At 47.3% G+C, this 18,500-nt stretch overlaps 1 protein-coding gene across 4 annotated transcripts in view; it reads right to left on the bottom strand.

Moving 5' to 3' along the window:
* Jarid2 (jumonji and AT-rich interaction domain containing 2) overlaps positions 1–18,500 on the bottom strand; it is a 229,633-nt gene that overhangs the window by 51,903 nt on the left and 159,230 nt on the right. For all 4 annotated transcript variants that reach the window (XM_046453524.2, XM_046453526.2, XM_046453525.2 and 1 more), the window contains one exon: positions 6,917–7,086. In XM_046453524.2, coding sequence (XP_046309480.1) covers positions 6,917–7,086 — 170 coding nt within the window. The remainder of the gene's footprint in view (positions 1–6,916; positions 7,087–18,500) is intronic.

The raw sequence follows: 18,500 nt of genomic DNA, 5'->3' as shown, positions 1-18,500 counted from the left end.
GCCAGGAACCAGGACGAGACATGCAAAGCCAATTCACTGGATGTGGAGGACACCCGACAGAAAACACCAGAGCGCGAGGACACCTGACAACAGGTCGGTCACATAAAAGTCTTTTCCAAAGAAAAATGAGGGATCAAGTAACAACTTCCTGGTCATGAGGTCACCTTGGGCACTGGCCTAAATCCACAGGCACATGGATATGTCTCTCTGATCCCCAAAATAGGTAATCTCCCCTGTCAGGGCACATGTTCTGTCTGCAAGACCTCAGGAACAAGGGAATCAGCACTGAGATTATGATGGGCACCAGTTACCTCCCACAACAGTCATTAAAACCTGGAACACTCCTTCCCAATATCCACCACACGGTGGCTTAACAGTTTTACAAGCACACCTTCAATCTGATGTCAGGCAGTGTATGGTTCCCTTAATCGAAACACACGGATCACATCACAGCCCAGCCAGGACAGGACTGCACCCACATCCTTTCTAGCTATTGAGTATCATCTTGAATCGACACAGCGTAGAAAAGAAAATTCACCAACCACCAGTCTCTATAGCCACCCAAGTATGTGACCTGGTAAGCAAAGGGCAGCTTCCTCAGATCCCCACACACTGAACACTCAGGCCGTGTTTCCTGCAGGATGAGGACTCCTGGGACTTTTCTGCCATCCAGGGAATGAACCCCTCATAGCCAGCAAAGGTTTTCCCCATCTACCTTCTCTGGATTTCAAAAGGCTACTAAAGGACACCTCTGTGCACAGGGGGCCAGAGAGGACTTCAAGCAGCAGGACAGGTCTGCACCAACAGCCCCTGGTAGGGAAGGGAGCCTGCTTGACCTTCCAGAAGAGCAGGCCTGGGCAGAGGCCAGCTGGCCTGTAACAGGGCCCATCCTCAGAGCCAAACGTCTTGGCGCCTCTGCTGATCAAGGTCACAGAGCAATTAAAAGAGATCCATCCTTCCCCTCCTCACATCAAGAATCCCAAGGTTTCATATTTCTTCATTACTAGCTGATGAACTACCCTGGCGAATCAGTCCCTTGCTCAGCAGAACCGAGACACTGGGGGAAACCAAGCAGAGAAGGTGGCTTGAGGCAGAGAAAGCAGAGGGCACAGTGGCCATGGAAACCCCAGGACAGTGACCACTCCACCTCGTTGTTGCATTTCTCAGAAATTAAGATGCCACACTCTGCAGAGGGGATAATCTGCAGGGGAGTGTTGTGTATCACCCTGACACAGCACCTTCCTCCCTGAAGAGCATGTATAATGTGAAGTATTCCCATTTTGCTCAGGGAAGTTCATTACTAGCGCCATAGTGCTCCTTGCAACTGGGAGATTGCTTAATTGCTTTCTAGCAGGTTAATCCCCTTTATTTCTGTGACCTCAAAATCACCCCAGACTTTTGCATGTGCCCTACTTATAATTCTCCTCCTCGATACCCAAGGCCAGTAATAAATCAAAATATGTGCTACTTGCCAAAGGCCAACAACCATCTTCAGAGGAAACTCCTCGGTGTGCCTTCTATTACCTGCAGCGTAGTCACAGGGTCTTTTATGTGAGGCTACCCACATCTCAATCTAATCATCTTTGTCCCCACTACCTCTGCGGAAAAAGAAAAAACACTGAGTAACAGCAAATATACTTAGATGACTGCCTTGCGCACATCAGGGCCGTTTCACACCCCTTCCCCAGCAAGTGTGTACAACAGAAACTGGAATACCCACTTTACAGATGGGGACGCTGGGCCAACATGGATTGAAATCCTCTGCCACCTTCTGCCTTGCTTCCACAATCACCTCCCAAAACAAGCTCTGGGGAGCCTCGGTCAATTTCAGGAGAGCACCAGGGTCATCTTCCCAACCTTCTGGGAGGATTCAGACCCCTCTCAGCTGATGAGCCTCCATGATACCCCAACATCTAGCTCAGGGCCCACAGGATCTGACCTGTGTCCCGAGAGCCCTACTATAAGGAACCCAACAGCCACACACACGCCTCACAGAGGTTTCTGCAGTATTTCTCCCCAGTCCCTTTCTGCAAAGGCTTCTGATATACCAGAGTCACCACAAATGTCCCTTCCTTTCTGCAGCCATCCTAGTCGGTGGGAACAGGATTCCCTTCCTGCCTCCACACTGAACACCCAGCCCTGGCACCTTCGCACACCCGGTACACCTCTTCTATTTCACCTGCCACCTACTTCTGCTTTCCTAACTCTAACCTGTTTTCTAAGTGTCTAGCATATAAAAAGGTTTGCTGAATTAATGACTGATTGAATGACAGCTGATCGTGAAAGATTTTGTAAGACAGGGAAACGAAAGGCAGGCAGCCCCAAAACAAGACAGCACTGCTTCGCAATGGCTGACGGCAAGGGTATGTGCTAGGAATCCCCCCAAAAGGCTCTCCTTGCAAGGCCAAGCTGGGACGCCAAACAGTGTGACAGCCGCGGTCGTCAGAATGAGCGGTGCTTCTGTGCACAAGCGTCAGGAGTCCCCTATGGGAATCCCCCTCATCTGCAGTGCCTCATAAAGAGAAAAATGTAAATAAGAGAATCTTTTAACCTGCCACTGCTCTGCTGCATTAAGCTCTTCTAAATCTCTTAATAATTATAGTCAGAACAAAGAGAGGAAGACAGAACTCATTAACAACAACGAGCCTGGTGACAGGAAAGGCAGCGGTGGCACGCCTTGCATCACGCACAGGGCACACACAAACCCTCTTCACCGGGCACTGCGGAACATGCTAATTACGTCTCTGGCAAGAGGGGTGTGGCCCCTAGAAATAACCACTGAAGGGAGCCACACGGCAGGCCCCCGCAACACGTTCCTGCCATCCTCTTTCACCTTGCAGATTCCAGGGCATGACATCAACAGGAAAGGAAAAAGCCTCTCCAAACATGGCTGGTGGGTTTAAGCCCCAAGGGAGAGAATTTTTTTTTTAAATTTATTTATTTATTTTTTTGGTGCTGGGGATTGAACCCAGAGGCACCTCTGAACATCCCCTGTTCCTTTTTGAGTCAGCTGACGCTGACCTTGAACTTGCAATCAATCCTCCTGCCTGCCTCCTAAGCGGCTGGATCAGAAGTGTATGCCACCACATATGGCTCATCTTTAAAAATTTCACTAAAGGTTTTTTTTAGCCCACATGACTAGCTGGTCTGTTTCCAAATCCATGCTAATCCCACTAGTAATGGTCCAGGGCGCCTACTTGCAAGACACACACTGGGGCCTCTAGGAGACAGGGACTGGGCTCTAGTGATCTCCCATGGACAGCAAACAACAAGACTTCAAGAATTCCACTTCCTGCCTCCCGCAGCCCACTTACTCTCCAATACTGCAAACTAGCACAGAGACCAATAAAAACTAATAACCAGGAACTGGAGGAAGAATGATGAGTGATCCACGGCCACAAACATCACTACCAGGTCTTTGACTGGATTCTTTCATTATTTCTGCACCCTGATTTTTTCCCCTATAAATAATAATGAGCTTATTAAAGACTGCCATGTCTACCCTCCCATGCCCACTGTCACCTGAGGGTGATGGACTCCCCGTGCTCGATGTGAGGTCTGAGGCTGACAAGCTCTGTTTGGTTTAGAATGCAGGTCTCGAATGTTCGTCCAATCCCTAACTGTCAAAGTGACCTGAAAGGCTTCAAAGCAGCCAAAGATTCAACTGAGGATATGCATCATCAGCTGTTGCTATCAAATTAGGAAACATTCACAAATGGAACAAGGTTCAACTACTAAAATATGACAGGCAGGCAGGGTTGTGATTCTGCAACAAAAACCACAATCCAGCACCTTTTCAAGAATTTTATGCCTTGAGTATGCGCACAGAGCTGGGCATGGTAAGATGTGCGCAAAGGAGACAGCGAGTGATGGTCGTCTGTGCCAACCGAAGACAAGCTGTTTTGAGTTTACCCTCTTGCCTACTTTTCTGTTGCTATTCCTAAGAGGAACTAGAAATACTTTTATGACACAAAAGTTAGATACCATTTAAAATTAAAACTGAAATTATTAATAGTAGTACATTATAGGGATCATAAACATAACCCCTCTAATTCAAAATGAATTTTAATAAGATCAAGTAATTACATATTAAAATATACCATCTAATTAAAAAAAAAAAAAGTATCACACACCGTGTCTATCATTTGTGGTTTGTTCAGCCAGATCTGGTAAACATACCTGATCTTAAAAAAAACAAAAACATTTGTTTTGGTACAGGAGATGAAATGCAGGGGTGCTCAAACACTGAGCCTTTTTGAGACAGGCTTCATTAGGGTCTCTTTGAGGCTAGTCTTGAACTTGCAATCCTCCTCCCTCAGCCTCCCAAGTCCCTGGGATTACAGGTGTGCGGCACCGTGCATGGCTCCAAAACATGTTATTTTGAAACTAGAATGACTCTCATTTTTAATACCTTAGATATAAAGACTATAGGAGAAAAAAGTAAGAGTGCAATGCGTATTTATTTTAGACCAGCTTTAAAAAAAATAAAATCAATTTTGCTGCCTGATTCAAAATGAAGGAATAAATTTCCAAGACTCAGAACATTTTTCCAAAATTGTTTTACATATCTCTTAAGTTTCTTATCTAGACCTTTATTGCACTGGACATCTTAAAGAGGTAAATTGTGTTGATAATTCTTTGAGTACAATCTTGAAACCTCAAAGTGAGTGCTGGGCAAGATTTTCTCCAGGTGCAATTTGTTTACTTTTTTTTTTCCCAATTTGTTTACTTCTTAATCTTTTTATTATTATTATTTAATAGTACCATTCAGCAATTCCAAATAGCCAAATAAATTGGGGGGGGGGGGGTGCCCTTTTAAAGCATCTAGCTCCAAATGCATTAAAAAGATGCATGACCCAGGTCACAAAGTAGAGTCTCATCACACACACCACCACAGAACTTTAATTACTGCACTGAGCTCCTTGTGCTAATGATACCAGGGACCCTGTGAATATTCCTTTGCTCAAATTCCTTCTCACTGCCCCACTCGCCTGGCATTCCTGATACCTATCGGCCACTCTCCTCTCTTCCCTCCATGGCCACCCCAGCAGCACATGCCAGCCCTTAGAATTAACACTCAGGAGCACAGGAACTCTCCACGGGAGCTCTGGAAAGATTGGCACACATGAACTGGTGGTTAGTCCATCACTGCCCTCCTTTAACGGCCATGTGATCCACAGCTGAGGAGGGTTATGAGAGCATCTCCAGGGACTATCAACACACCTGCACCCAAGGGTGCCAGTAATAAACAGCACTAATATTAGCCTGCAGGACACCTAAGGCCCAGATCCCGACTTCTAAACATCAGTTGTCAATAAAACCAACCAGGGCAGCTTTGAGAAATGGCCAGCTGGGGACCAGGGTAAGAGCCCAAGATGGGCCTGGAACACCTGTGCTGCAAGCAGGGCTGGAAGGCCGACAGGAATGTCCACAAGGACAAGATGGCCATCCAGAAGAGCTCCCAGTGACAAGACCTGGGATGAGCCCAACAGTGACAGTAACAGTTCTCAGGCCTCTACATAAAACAGGAAATGAACAGATTAAGAAAAATGGGTTCGGCTGAGAAATGAAAGAGGTCCAGCTTCAAAGAAACTTTTGATTTCTCCCTCGGGTACTAGGAAGGTTGAAATGAGTAACTTCACACTGGAGGCTCATCACCCCTACGGAATGACCAACAAGAACGTCATCCAAAACGGGGACAGAGGACCCAAAGGCAAGAAGGAAGGATCATGTTCAACTTCACTAACTATCCCTACCCAGAACGCAAAGCCTGAGTCCAATTACATGGAAACACCACGAGGGCCATTCGACACAATTTCTGGCCTATCACCTTCAAATTTCAAAGTCATCAAAAAAAAAAAAAAAAGAAAAGTCCAAGGGCCTCCTCCACACGGAGCAGGCAGCACAGGGCACCAGAAGTCAAGGCCGATCCTGAACACAGTCCCTGGACATCAATCAGGAAGCACCAGCAGCACTGGGAAGTGGGGATGTCTCACTCCTGTGAGGGTCCCAACAGAAGGTTACAGGACAATGCCACACCCCACACCCTGGGAAGGTAACACATCAGTGTGCTTAAGATGGGTCAAGATGCAGTCATGCAGGAGGCAGGGGAGTGACGGGGAGGGACACTGGCAGAGTTAGGTCATTGCACTGTGCAGGTACCACAGGCAACCATCACCTCCAGCTACAACGCACCAATAAAAAATGTCAGGCAGGGGGAGGGGCAGGTGGAGGCAGATATTTAAGTTCAGAAAAAAGCAATATACTTAAATTCTTTATCACCCCCCCAAAAAAATTTTTAAATAAACAATGAACTTCAATTCAAGCCTTTCCACAAATATGCAATATCAAAGCTTCTCCTCTTGCTCACCCTCTTCTCAATGAAGCTCACCCAAGGAGCTCTACAAGGTCAGGGCTTCCTAACTCCTCCCCATCCGGCCCTCAGTGTCCTCCAGAGATGCCCCCATCTATCCATCCATCCAGGATACTGAACCAGAGGCGCTTCACCACTGAGCTACACCCCCAGGCTCTCCCTTAGTTCTTGAGACAGTTTCCTGGACTCTTAGAGAACTAAACAGTAAAAAGGACTGAGGATGTTGTTCCACGGTCAAGAGCCTCTGGGTTTAATCCCTAGTACCAAAAAACAAAAATGAAACCACCACCACCACCCAAAAAACCCTACCAAGAGTGCAGCTGAGCATTCCCTAAGAAGGGGGAGTTAAAAGGCAGATGAAAACAAAAGAAACACAAAGACTCAACAGACGGCTGGTCCAAAAAGCTAGAGGGCACCTTCTCGTTGAGACCACCACCAACCCAGCTGGGGAAGGAAGGCTGGGAGGTGGCAGAGGAGGGCCAGGGCCAGGCCTGTGCAGGGGCCATTCCTCTGCCCTCCAACACAGCAGCCACGTGGGCTCACCTCGAAGGCAGAGAAAGGTGAGAAAGTCTTCCGTCTTAGGCTTCCTTTTGGAGAGGTCAGAAATTTGAGTAGCTGGCGGGGGTAGCAAAGGCTCCACGACCTTCACTGGAGTTGTGCTGGGGCTGTTCGGCTGGGACTGAGCAAACTTCCTTTGTGCTTGCAGCCTGGGCCTGCGAAAGCAAGAAGGAAAATTAAGAGTCGGGCAGAGGCGGGAGGATACAGACCTATGTGGAGCGATAAGATCCTGCACACCCGGAGGAAAGGACGCCATCCACGCAAACCCTTTGTTTCTAATTAAGGTTCTCTCACACTCATAAGCCACACAGGCCTGCTTTAAGGCACCATAAATTTGACACAGGGACATAAAGTACGTGCACGAGTGCTGGGTGTGTAAGCATAAGCGTGTGCAAACTACACATATAGCCCTTCAAAAACAGCAGGCAGTGACTGACGCGGGGATTGATGGGTTCCGTCCCTGTGTCTGGAACTGAGACGAGAAGTAGCGCAGGCCCTGCTGCACCGGAGCAGCCACAGCTTTCACTGACCAACATACAAGTCCAACTCTGCCTGTTTACCCTCCCCTCTCCCAGCCCACTAACCTAGACCACGAACCCTCCCACCCCTACCTCCTGAAGTCAGCTGGATGAGCATACCTGAATAGCCAGAGCCTGTAAAATGCAGGGGGCAGATCTTCTTAGTGTACCCAACCCTAGGAAATCACAGTCCCCCCCCTTGGCCAGCAAGGTCAAACCCAAACTCCTAAATCAGGGATTCAAATGGACCTGTTCCCCACTAAGAGCCATTGTGCATCCTCAGAGCACATGTGAGGCGCTCCCTTCCCTAGACCAGAAAGGCCTTACAAGAGGCATGTGAGCCCTCATGAATCCTGGGACAGTTTTTGTACTCCTTCCCTAACACCGTAGCCAAGAGTGGAAGTCCCTTTCTGCACACAAAGACACGGCCATAGTTTAATGTTATGCAAGAACGGACCTGGCACTGATCACTGGCATAGGACTAGCTCTTCCTTCACTGCAAAAATCTCAATATTGAACACGGCATCTCCAGGAATGAGAGCATGCTTCTGGCCTGCTCCAGGCCAGCCATGTGGACCTTGTCTCAAGCCCGAGAAGAGGCATTGGAGGGCAGAACACAGAAGAGCCAGGCAGCAGCTTTAAGGGCCCCAAGAACGTCTGCTAGAGTTCCAAAGGAAGAATCCCAAAACACCAAGGGACTGATAATGCCACCTAACTCAAATCAATCAAGCAAAAATCAGGACATGAATGCAATTGTCCCTTGCAGTCTTGTTGGGAGCAGATCATATAAAACAGTAATGAGCACAGTGTATAAAAATAGCGAGCACAGTAAACTTCTGAAGCTCAAAACCCTGTGACATTTATAAATAACATTCCACTGTTTAACAAAATACTACCGAACTGTTTATTTTGTACAAGTTAATATCTTTAAATTTTTATTGCATAAATTCACCACCCCAAAAAATATTAAATGCAATATGTTGCGAGGTATTTGTACTTCTTGCTCTGCCTAAGGAGTAAAAGTTGTTTCCCTGCAATCAACTCAGTACAAGGAGAAGGCATGACTCCTCAGCTATGTCACGGGCAACCTATAGCCCTTTAAAAACTTCGCTGCTTGTGGAAGTGCCCACATCCCTTCAAAGGGCAGCGGGAGGCAGTCCCATTAACAAGGGGGACAGCTAATCACTGCACAGAATCTCCCCATGTTCTAGAAGGAAAGGAAAGAGAGCAACCCCACAGAGCATCTTTGCCATCAACTGCCTGGCTGTAACCCGGGAGCTAAGCCCAGAGGTGGCACCGTCACAGGGGACGGGGGACGCTGAAGTCCAGACATATTGGGTGGAAGGTATGTGGGACACACAACATTAGAGCATTTGAAAGGGAAAGTAGCCTAACTATTGCAAATGGATACATGCTTTTAAAAAAAAAAAATTGTGTTGGACTTTTTGTTTTTTATAAATTTGTTCTATTTATAACATGACAGTAGAATGCATTTATGCATCTATGTATTAGTCCCACATACATGGGGTATAATTTCTCATTTTTCTGACTATATGTGCTGTAGAAATACATCAGTCATGCAGTCATAGATGTACACAAGGTAATAATGTCTGTTTCATTCCACTATCCTTCCTGTCCCCATGCCCTCTCCCCTCCCTACCACCTAAAGTAACTATTCTTCCCCAGCACCACCCCCTTATTGGGAATTAGCATTCGTTTGTCAGAGAAAATATTTAGCCTTTGGTTTTTTTGAGATTGGCTTATTTTGCTTAGCACGACATTCTCCAACTCCATCCATTTACGGGCAAATGCCATAATTTCATTCTTCTTTAAGGCTGGGTAATATTTCATCGAGTACATATACCATTTTGTTTTCTTTATCTATTCATCTACTAACCGGCATCTAAGTTGGTTCCATAGTTAACCTAGTGTGAACTGAGCTGGACAAACACGGCCATGTCACTGTAATATGCTGATTTTAAGTCCTTTGGGTATAAAGGGAGGAGCAGGATAGCTGGGTGAAGTGGTGGATGTGTGTTTTTTAACACGAGAATTAGAGAAAACACAAGCCTAAATCCTTTGTGACATTCAGTAGATACAAAGTCTATTTGATTAAAACACTTGAAGTTTCTAAAGCCTCACTCCCGGTTTCTGAATTAAATGTACTGGCACCTGGCTGCAGGCAGGCCTGGGGCAACACTGATCAGAGAAAGACGGCGGAGGACAAGTGCCGCAGTCACGGAGCCCCAGTGCAGTCCGGGGAGAGCCAATGAACTAACCCCCTGGCCTCCACACACCTGTGCTCTCCCACACCCTTCCACCTGTTGAAAAAAATGTTTTGCTTCTAATTTAGAAAACTTAGGGCTGGGATTTTGGTTCTGGGGTAGAGCGCTCGCCGGGCGCTTGCGAGGCCCTGGGTTCGATCCACAGCACCATATAGAAATAAATAAATAAAGGTGCTGGGTCCAGCTACAACTAAAAAATAAACAAACAACAACTAATTTTTCTTTTGTTCTACTGAGGGGAAGGGGGTGGCGTGCCTGGGAATTCTACCCAGGGGCACCTGACCACGAAGCTACCCCAGCCCTTTTCATGTTTTACTTCTGAGACAGGGTCTCACTTAGCTGCTTAGGGTCTTTCTAAACTGCTGAGGCTGGCCTTGAACTGGTGATCCTCCTGCCTTGGCCTTCCCCCCAAGCTGCTGGAATTACAGGTGTGTGTCTCAGCTCGTAGCTCTACTGGAATTTTTAAATTCCAAATTCCACAATCCAAATGGACATAATTCACACGGAGTAATGCAGGAATTTTATAGATAAAAATCCTGTTTTCATGCAGCAGTATAAGTGTTTCAGCTTTAAAAAAAAAAAAAATCTACAAATCCTACACGATGAGGAGACTATGTGGCCACAGGAAAAGATGACATGTACACGCCACAGTGGAGCACAGCATCTCACACTTTCAGGACCTCAACAAGAAACTTGCTCCTGCATAGAAAGAAGACTATAAACAATAAGGTAGTAAGTTAAAAAGTGGCAGCAAAATATGACCCCTCAGAGCAAGAAGTGCAGCTCCCCAGTGACCCAGAGGACACCAGGATGGGGTGGAGCTTTCCATCTCATGGAGCCCCCATGTGGACTGCAGGTGTTGGCTTTGCTGCCCTGGCCACCCACAATGAGCTCCAGTAACACCCCACTCAGGTGAATCCTTGTGGCAAGCACCTCATAGCAGTGCAAGTGAGGTTCAAGGACAGACTCTGAATTGCTCCAGAGCTTGGATACGAGGAAATAAACACTTATAAGAACAAAACTTACATTTTTAGGTTAAAAACTATGTTTAGTGCCTTTCTGTGGCTATGTAAGTACATAAATGACTGCTACTACTGGGGGCTGCTGGGGTAGCTCCAGGGTAGGGCATGTGCTTAGCCCTGGTCGCGGGTCCCCAGCACTGTGCTGCCAACCACCCCCAATAGCTAGCGTTAGTTATTTTGCAAGGAGGCTTGCAAAGAGCACCCAGTGAGTCGGCCCTGCACAGTCTGTTTTTTCTGTGTCTACCTCCCCAGCTCCCTCCGCCCTGCCTCAAGGAGGCATCCAGAAGCTTCCTGGGCAGTCTTCCTGGGTGCCTCACAAGAGGGGGTGGCACCCGTTCTCCAGGTTTCCTCTGGGGTCCCCCACTGTGTAGCTATCTGTGAGCTCCATCTTGAGGACTGCCTGACCTCAGCACAACAGCCATTTCTAGGTTAATTAAATTCCAGTCTGTCCAGAATTCCTGACTACCAACCCGAGGACGACCCAGCGCGCATTCGCGGTGCGAGGAAAGCAGGAGCCGGGGAGATGGAGCTGTCTGGAGTCAGCGCACAGCTGGTCCCTTGCTGAGGGACGATCATGCCAAACCATCATTTTATTAACTCAATTTTCCAATATTAAACACATAAGCTGGTAAATCCAATTATTTAGATTACATCCCAATTCTAAACAAAGGGTAGAGAATGGGTGGGGAGGGAGGGCCTGTTCATTCAAAAAATAAGACACTGCGTCTGGCAAATGCAAAATGACCAGCATGGCTGTGCTCTTTGTGGCGGTGTGGGAGCGGCCCTGAGGCTCTGCCAACTCACTGAAAGGCCTATTCAAAAACATGTCCTGTGTTTCCATCCCCCAAATAATTACCCACTCTATTCCACCCCCAGACACACACTCTCCAAACCTGGCAGCTACTCAAAGGAACAAGAACGTGCCCGTGTGTGCGCCGGAGGTTGCAGGGGGCCAGCGGGGTATCCTCTACCCAGGGCAAGCTGCCCACCAAATTCAAATGCAAGTGCAGTTGCGGGTAAACCACACAGGACGGCTGTAAACATCCTGAACAGCAGAGCGAAAATAAACACATCCTCAAGTGAACCCGGAGCTCGCCTGCGGGGGGACGACGCTCGCCATGGTGGCCACGGTCTCCGTCCTCCTAGGAGCTGCCCACCCATTCCATGTCACACTCCCCGACTGCCCACCAGGTTACAAGACATCACAGAAGGCGAAGCCCGCTCAGAAGAGGGGCTTTGCTCTATGGCATCTGAGATCTAGCCACATGGCTTCTCAGGCCTCGGTTTTTTTCTTTTGTTAACATATACACAGAAGAAATAGCTTGTTTATGCTAGAAAAAAAAAAACCCACAGGATATTAAATATTTGCAGCACTTGTCTTAATTAAGTTACACAGGGAGCTATTTAGAGGAGAAGTTTGCCATTGCCAGATTCGCCTGAAGGCATTTTCTGTTGGTAAGTCGCTCCGGATGGATCCTCAAGAGGTCTGGTCTGGTCAGACTGGCACCAGGAAGATAGCAGTAGTATCACAAGCCCGGGAAAACTGACCTGCCGTCCACCACCAGGGGGGCCTTCATTTTATCAAACTATTAGAAATAATAAAAAGGACAGCAAAACAGAAATAAATAAGGCTCCTCCTGCCTCTAAGTGTCTGTGCTCTCTGACCTGTGCCACACAACAGGGTTTCTGTTTAGAAGTCCTTCCTGCACTAACTCTTTTGACCCAGCAGTCCTTGGTTCTGGGTGAGAAGTACTGATCTTCTGTAGGCTCCCACTGGGAGTCAGAATCGGAATCTCCAAAGTACCTGGCTGGCTAAGTTAAAGATCCCTAGAGCCAATTTTCTAACCAGGTCACAGGTAAAACAGACAAATATGTTAACATTTAGATATAAGGAGGTGGAAAAAAACATATTTTTAGAAAAACGTCACTGCCCCATAAATCGTTCTATAATTGCCTTAAATTAGTGAAGGGTAGCTGTGCTATCTGTACTCTCCATCCTAATGCTGAAACTTTTCAGTGAGAAATAGCTCATTCGCACAAACACATGACTTCCTTCAGAACACAGGCATCCTTAGGAATACTAACCCAATCGCTTAAGTGTACTTGTCAGCGTTACCAAGACGCTGGTCCAAGAATGCAAGCAACACAACACCCAGGAAGATGCCCCAACCTCACTAGCACCTCAGTCGCCCAGAACATAGGGGAGATAGGAGAGTTTTCCTCCTCTTTAATCCATGGGAAAGGAATAGGAGACAGGTAAGAGAATAAGTTAATACAACTAAACACACAGCAAGGAAGAACCCCCCCCCACCCAGCCAAATGCCCCTTGGTGCACACAAACCTCGAGCCAGTCGATGACATCCCACACAAACTATGAAAAGCAATATGCAGTATGTCTTTTGACTCAATTAACAAAATTATCCAATTACATTGCTTGAAATCTTTGCAGCATCCTGAAATGTCAAAGAACAGAGACTGCCTGGAAATCACAAATGTCTTGATCAAGGAATCATTTGACATTGAGTTCTTTTGTGTTCTAGAAAGCAACCATGTCAAACTGGAGAGGGATCATCGTTAATCAACAATTAAAGCTGCAATAAAGACCTTTTATTCCTTCAGTCACAAGTGTCACCTATATGTCAGTTACATAAATGTCAGTCTCAGTTTACCACCAAGGCAAAGCTGCCTGTCCCGGCAGCCCCGAGCAGCGTGACCAACTGCATTCTTATTGGGGATCCCATGCAAGCCCAGGAGCTGGGTGTCACAAATGCTCTTCTCAACACAGAGTTGGCCCAGAAAGAGGCCCAAGCAAACAAATACACTGCACTCAAGGCAAGAGAGCAAATGAGGACAACGGATCTGAAGAACCCAGCCAGGATCTGGCCAAGGAAATCCCTAATATATAGACAAGGTGTGAACAAATTATCCAAAGTATATTTCAGTTTTAAAAGCCTAGAAGTGCCAGTTAAAATGTTAATTTGCCTTTCTGCTCGAGCTCAAGGTGGGATTGCCAATTTAGTTTTTTTTTTTAATATCATTTCAACAAAAACCCTAGCAGTTTTTCAATTTTAGATTACTCAATACCCAACCGCAAACTGCCAAAAATCTCCTGGCAAACATCCCCTGGCAAAGAGAAGAGCTGAGAAGACAGAGTGAATGACCTGTGAGGCGAGAATCATGTTTCAAGGGGAAAAAAAAAAAAAAGAAAAACATTAAGAAACTCCTTTCTCCAACGCTCCCCGGGCCCATGGGATCCTTCTCAGAGCATCAATGGGAAGTGGGTCCTACAGAGACGCTCCCCCAGGAATACTCTAGGGAGACTTGTGTGGTCACTGGGACTCCACAGGGCCAGGGGTGGCATGTGCCCAGCAAGTATGAGGCCCTGGGATCCATCCCAGCCCTACAAAAAAAATAAAACTAAGTCCACTAGGCACGCGCAGACCAGGAGTCCAGGGCAGCCTTCTCTCCCCTTCAGCTCAGAGGGAGAGCTGCTTTACTTAACAGCAAAGGGATCCCAGAGCCCTTCCCCGCCCACTGGAAATCTGGCCAGGTACCAACTAGCACCAGCAGATGGCGATAGTGAGTCTTTAGACTCCAGCTCTGGTATCACCCCTTGGAAAAGAAAAAGAGAATTCTGAATTAAGACAAGGACAGCATGGGCCAGGTTTTTAGAACCTACACTGACATCTGCAGTCAGCTAGGAATCCAGCCGCTGTTCACAGGAAGTAGCGACACAAACACTGTTTACCATCTCACATCCCACCAACCCACTGCACACCACGATCCACTGCTGTTTACACAGGAGCTCACAGTACGCCCAGAGCTAAACTGCAACACACGGGACTGTTCTGACGGCATCAAAAGGTGAACTTACTGCCAAGAAAAGAAAAAGGAAAGCAATGCCACGGGGCACTCAACTCACACATTCTTTCAGGAAGATACCCAAAGTGTTTATTTTGGGCTCTGATAGAAATTTCCTTAGCAAGCTGAGTACGGAGCATTACCCAATCCCCACCAACCAAAACCCTCTTCTAAAAGGGATTCACTACAATTCACACACTGTCTTTTCCTGAACCTCTGGAAAAGAGGTTTAAAGGTGTGCAAGGCAGTTGCCTGAAGAGGAATGAACGTCCCAGTTGAAGAATCTGCTCAGAGGTAATGAACGTAACAAGACAATTCTCCACCTCTCTGCTGTGGGCAAGGTGGTTCTGGAACAGCAGCACCATCTCCCACTGGAAAACAGGATGTTGCCCATTCAGCACCTCCACTCAAAATATGAGTCTCCAGCAGCTGCAGTCACAGTGGGGGTGTGTGTGAGAGACTGAATTTAACCCAAGGACACTATCACTGAGCTATATTCCCAGATCTTTAATTTTTAAGACAGGGTCTCTTAAAGTTGCTGAGGCTGCCATCCAAACCTGCAATCCTCCTGCCTTGGCCTTCCGAACTCATAGGTTATAGGCATGCACCATCACACCCAGCTGGCATGGACATTTAAATAAAAACCAAGGAAACTTGAAGGATTTCACATAGGCAGTGGAGTCCAGAGTGGAATCCAGATGTCCATCACTTTCCTTCCTAAGGGTTCCCAGGATATCCTCCAAAAAGCCATGAACATCTCTAATGATGTTCTCATATATTATTGATTATATAATTATGATTAATTATATAATAACTGACTCAGACCGAGGAACCCTGCGTGGGGAGAATGGGACACAAGGGGTCGCCTCACACCCTCTACCAAGCAATGTTTTATCTCGTTTACATTCTTTATAGACAGTCATTCCCTGGCCTCAACATCCTTCCCCGGAGAGTCCTCCCAGTTCCTCGCCGGCCACCTGGCAGACCTCACTGGTCTTGCAGGCTGTGCAGCCACTGTGTGTGGATCTGTGTGTCCACCACAGCAGCCCCTTCTCCGTGAGGGGTCTGTCCCAGGACACCCAGGGGATGCCCGACACCAGAAGGCAGCGTCTCTTCCTCCTGTACACCGTCACCCACCACCGTAGTGAGCTCTTCTCATCCTCAAGCCGAGAAGGTTTTTCTTTTCACCTCCAGGAAGCGCTGGTTGCATCTCCCTGATCCACCAGTTGAATTCCAGATGTCACCTTCCAGCAACAGCAACAAACCCCCCAGGGGCCACCCTGCGTTAGTGTGCCCAGTGCCTGATAACTCACCTCCAGAGACCACCTATTTGCATTCGCTGTGGCAACAGAAAAGAAGCTCAGTGGGCTTTCAGGACGTCAGGAAAGCCAGGAGCACAAACCCCCAGAAGTGTGACTGAGGTAGGAACACAGCAGGACAAGCCCTTCTCCTCAAAGGTGAGGTCAGCAGGTCACGTCTGGGCATTTAGACTCCATGGTCCTAATTTAGATCCAGGAAACACCCCAAGAAAAGATGACTAGGCAGGATCCAAACTCTAGGCATCCCCTCAGCAATTTGGGGCTGAAAGACTTCCTGTTCAATTAAGTCCTTCATTAATCCCCAGGCTTAAGCCAATTTTCCCTGTCTGTAGACAGGAAATGGCAAAGCCACAAGGTCAGCCTTCTTCAGCACAGCTTGGACTCCAAGAAGGCTGCAGCCAGAGATGACCCAAGGGACCTTCACCGGGGTCCCCCTGGAGCAGGCGCTGCTCACTTCCTTTAATTACAAAAGAGGAAAGAAGATTAAGTCAAGGGGGGAGGGGGCACCAAAGTTCTGCAAAATCCTAATGAAATAACAGGCAGTTCCAGCAGGAGAGGGGTGGGGACCCACCCAGCAGACTCACACACCAAAAATAAGATCTTTGATATGGTCCATACCACCCCTTATCTTTTACCCTTAGCTTCAATGAGTCCTTCAAAATGAGAGTACATGATCACTGTCTGTAATAGGCACCTACTGCATTCTCCATCCACCACCCAGCCAAATTCAGAATAAACAATTTCTATTGAGCAGAAAGGAACACACCACGGAGGAAAGTTGCTTTGTGGTTATTTTCAAGCAATACCCAACCAAGCCACCTGGGAGGAGAAAAAGGGCAGCGTTTCCCAAGAGGTACTCCAGAGAAGGGCAGAGGGCAGGGCAGGGGGTGACGGTGTGGACCCAAGCGAAGGAAGAGGCAAGAGGGAGGGGGAAAAATTGTCGCACTGTCCAAACTGGAAACAATGACATGCTGAGCAATCGCAGAATCAATGACATCCTTCTCCACTGGAGATCCTCCTCCTCCGACTCAGCAAACTGGGCTAACGGTGGGGGTGCGGGGAGGATGGCCAACTGCTCTCCATGACGACTCTCCTCAATTCCACCAGCCTAAACCTGCCTCGTGGTCTGCCTTTGATCCAGGAGTCAACAGATGCCAAATGCTGTGGCACCAGACCTGGGAAGAGTGGCCCTGGCTCCACCCCCAGCAATCTGTGCATGAGCCGGCTGAGAGATCACTTTCTGCTGGACACTTCCTTAAACTTAAACTTAAATTTGCCTTAAAAACTTATGATCCTCTTGCCTCAGCCTCCCAAGAGGCAGGGATCACAGGCGTGTGCCGTCATATCCAGCATCTTGGTCTTAAAGGGGTACAGAATACACCACTCTTAACAAAAAATTCCTTTGCACTAAACACACTGCAGTTCCTAAAATTTCTGCCTGAAAGCACAACCACACCCCCTTAAAAAAAAAAAAGTTCAACACTCATCAATGCCCTACCTGGGAGCAACAACGGACAGTCACAGAACTATCATGACACCCGTGTACTTGCCTACGGGACCAGTTCTTTCCCAAAAATTGTTCCTTTCTCCTAAATCTCTCTCCACCCCCTCCCCAGGACTACAAGGCCACCATTCCCCACTCCCACGAGGATGTCAAGTCCAAGCTAGTCTTGCAGAACCCCTCTGTTTCTTTCTCACTCATCTTGTTTTCACAGTAATTCTCAGGCCCCCTAACTTTAGAGGGTGGAGCAAAGGACTTTTTTGGCATAACATTCTCACATTTTACACAATTCCCAGATTTCGCCCAATACTTTCTAAAATGATGATGCAGAGATTCACAGTTGCTGCTCAGAGTGTTTTTATGTTAAATGATTTTAAGTGAAAAATGTTATACAAATCAGTTTTGCAGGTAGAAATAGGATATGCGGTTGGGGCTCATGGTGCCTCCAGGTAAGTCACCTCTTCCTGTTCTACATGACTGTTCTGGGACTGACAGGGGACAGACAGATGTTGAGTGGTGGAGACACAAGGACAAGAGGATAATTCCATAAATGGACGTGCTGTGCTGTGCCCCACATGCTTTCTTTTTCCAAGAAGCAATTTACTGCAGCCCTGCCTGGCTTAAATGGGCAGGGTATGTTTCAGTCCTCAGTAAAACCACCTGTTATCTGCAGGAGAAGGCTGACCCAAAATGATGTTGATAAGAACAACACAGGAACCCTGGAAGGAAGGGGGGTTGCTGACTCCTACACAGACCAGTTCTGACTTTAGAACTAATCAGCATGGGCCAAAGCGACCTAGATTGGTCATGGTAGTAGGGACCTCAAAATCTGATGTCATCCTGCTGTCCATCAAATGTCAAGAGGTGGACCTGGGTGTGACTCTCTGGAAACTTCTCTGGGATCCCCAAATAAAACTGCCATGCGGAAGAGGCACTCTGTCCCTCTCTCCCTTTCCATATCCCTTCAATAAATTCACACCTGTTACTCGAGAAACAAGTCTTGAAATCTTTTTGACCTGATGGCAAGAATCAGGGTGCGAAAAGGGGCTTCAAACTGCCTCAG

The sequence above is a fragment of the Marmota monax genome, unplaced genomic scaffold, assembly GCF_021218885.2.
Source record: "Marmota monax isolate L192 unplaced genomic scaffold, Marmota_monax_Labrador192_F-V1.1 WCK01_AAM20220418_F8-fsc00029, whole genome shotgun sequence".
Lineage (NCBI taxonomy): Eukaryota > Metazoa > Chordata > Mammalia > Rodentia > Sciuridae > Marmota > Marmota monax.
Note: the sequence above shows the minus strand (reverse complement) of the source record. Positions and strands in the feature narration are given on the sequence as shown.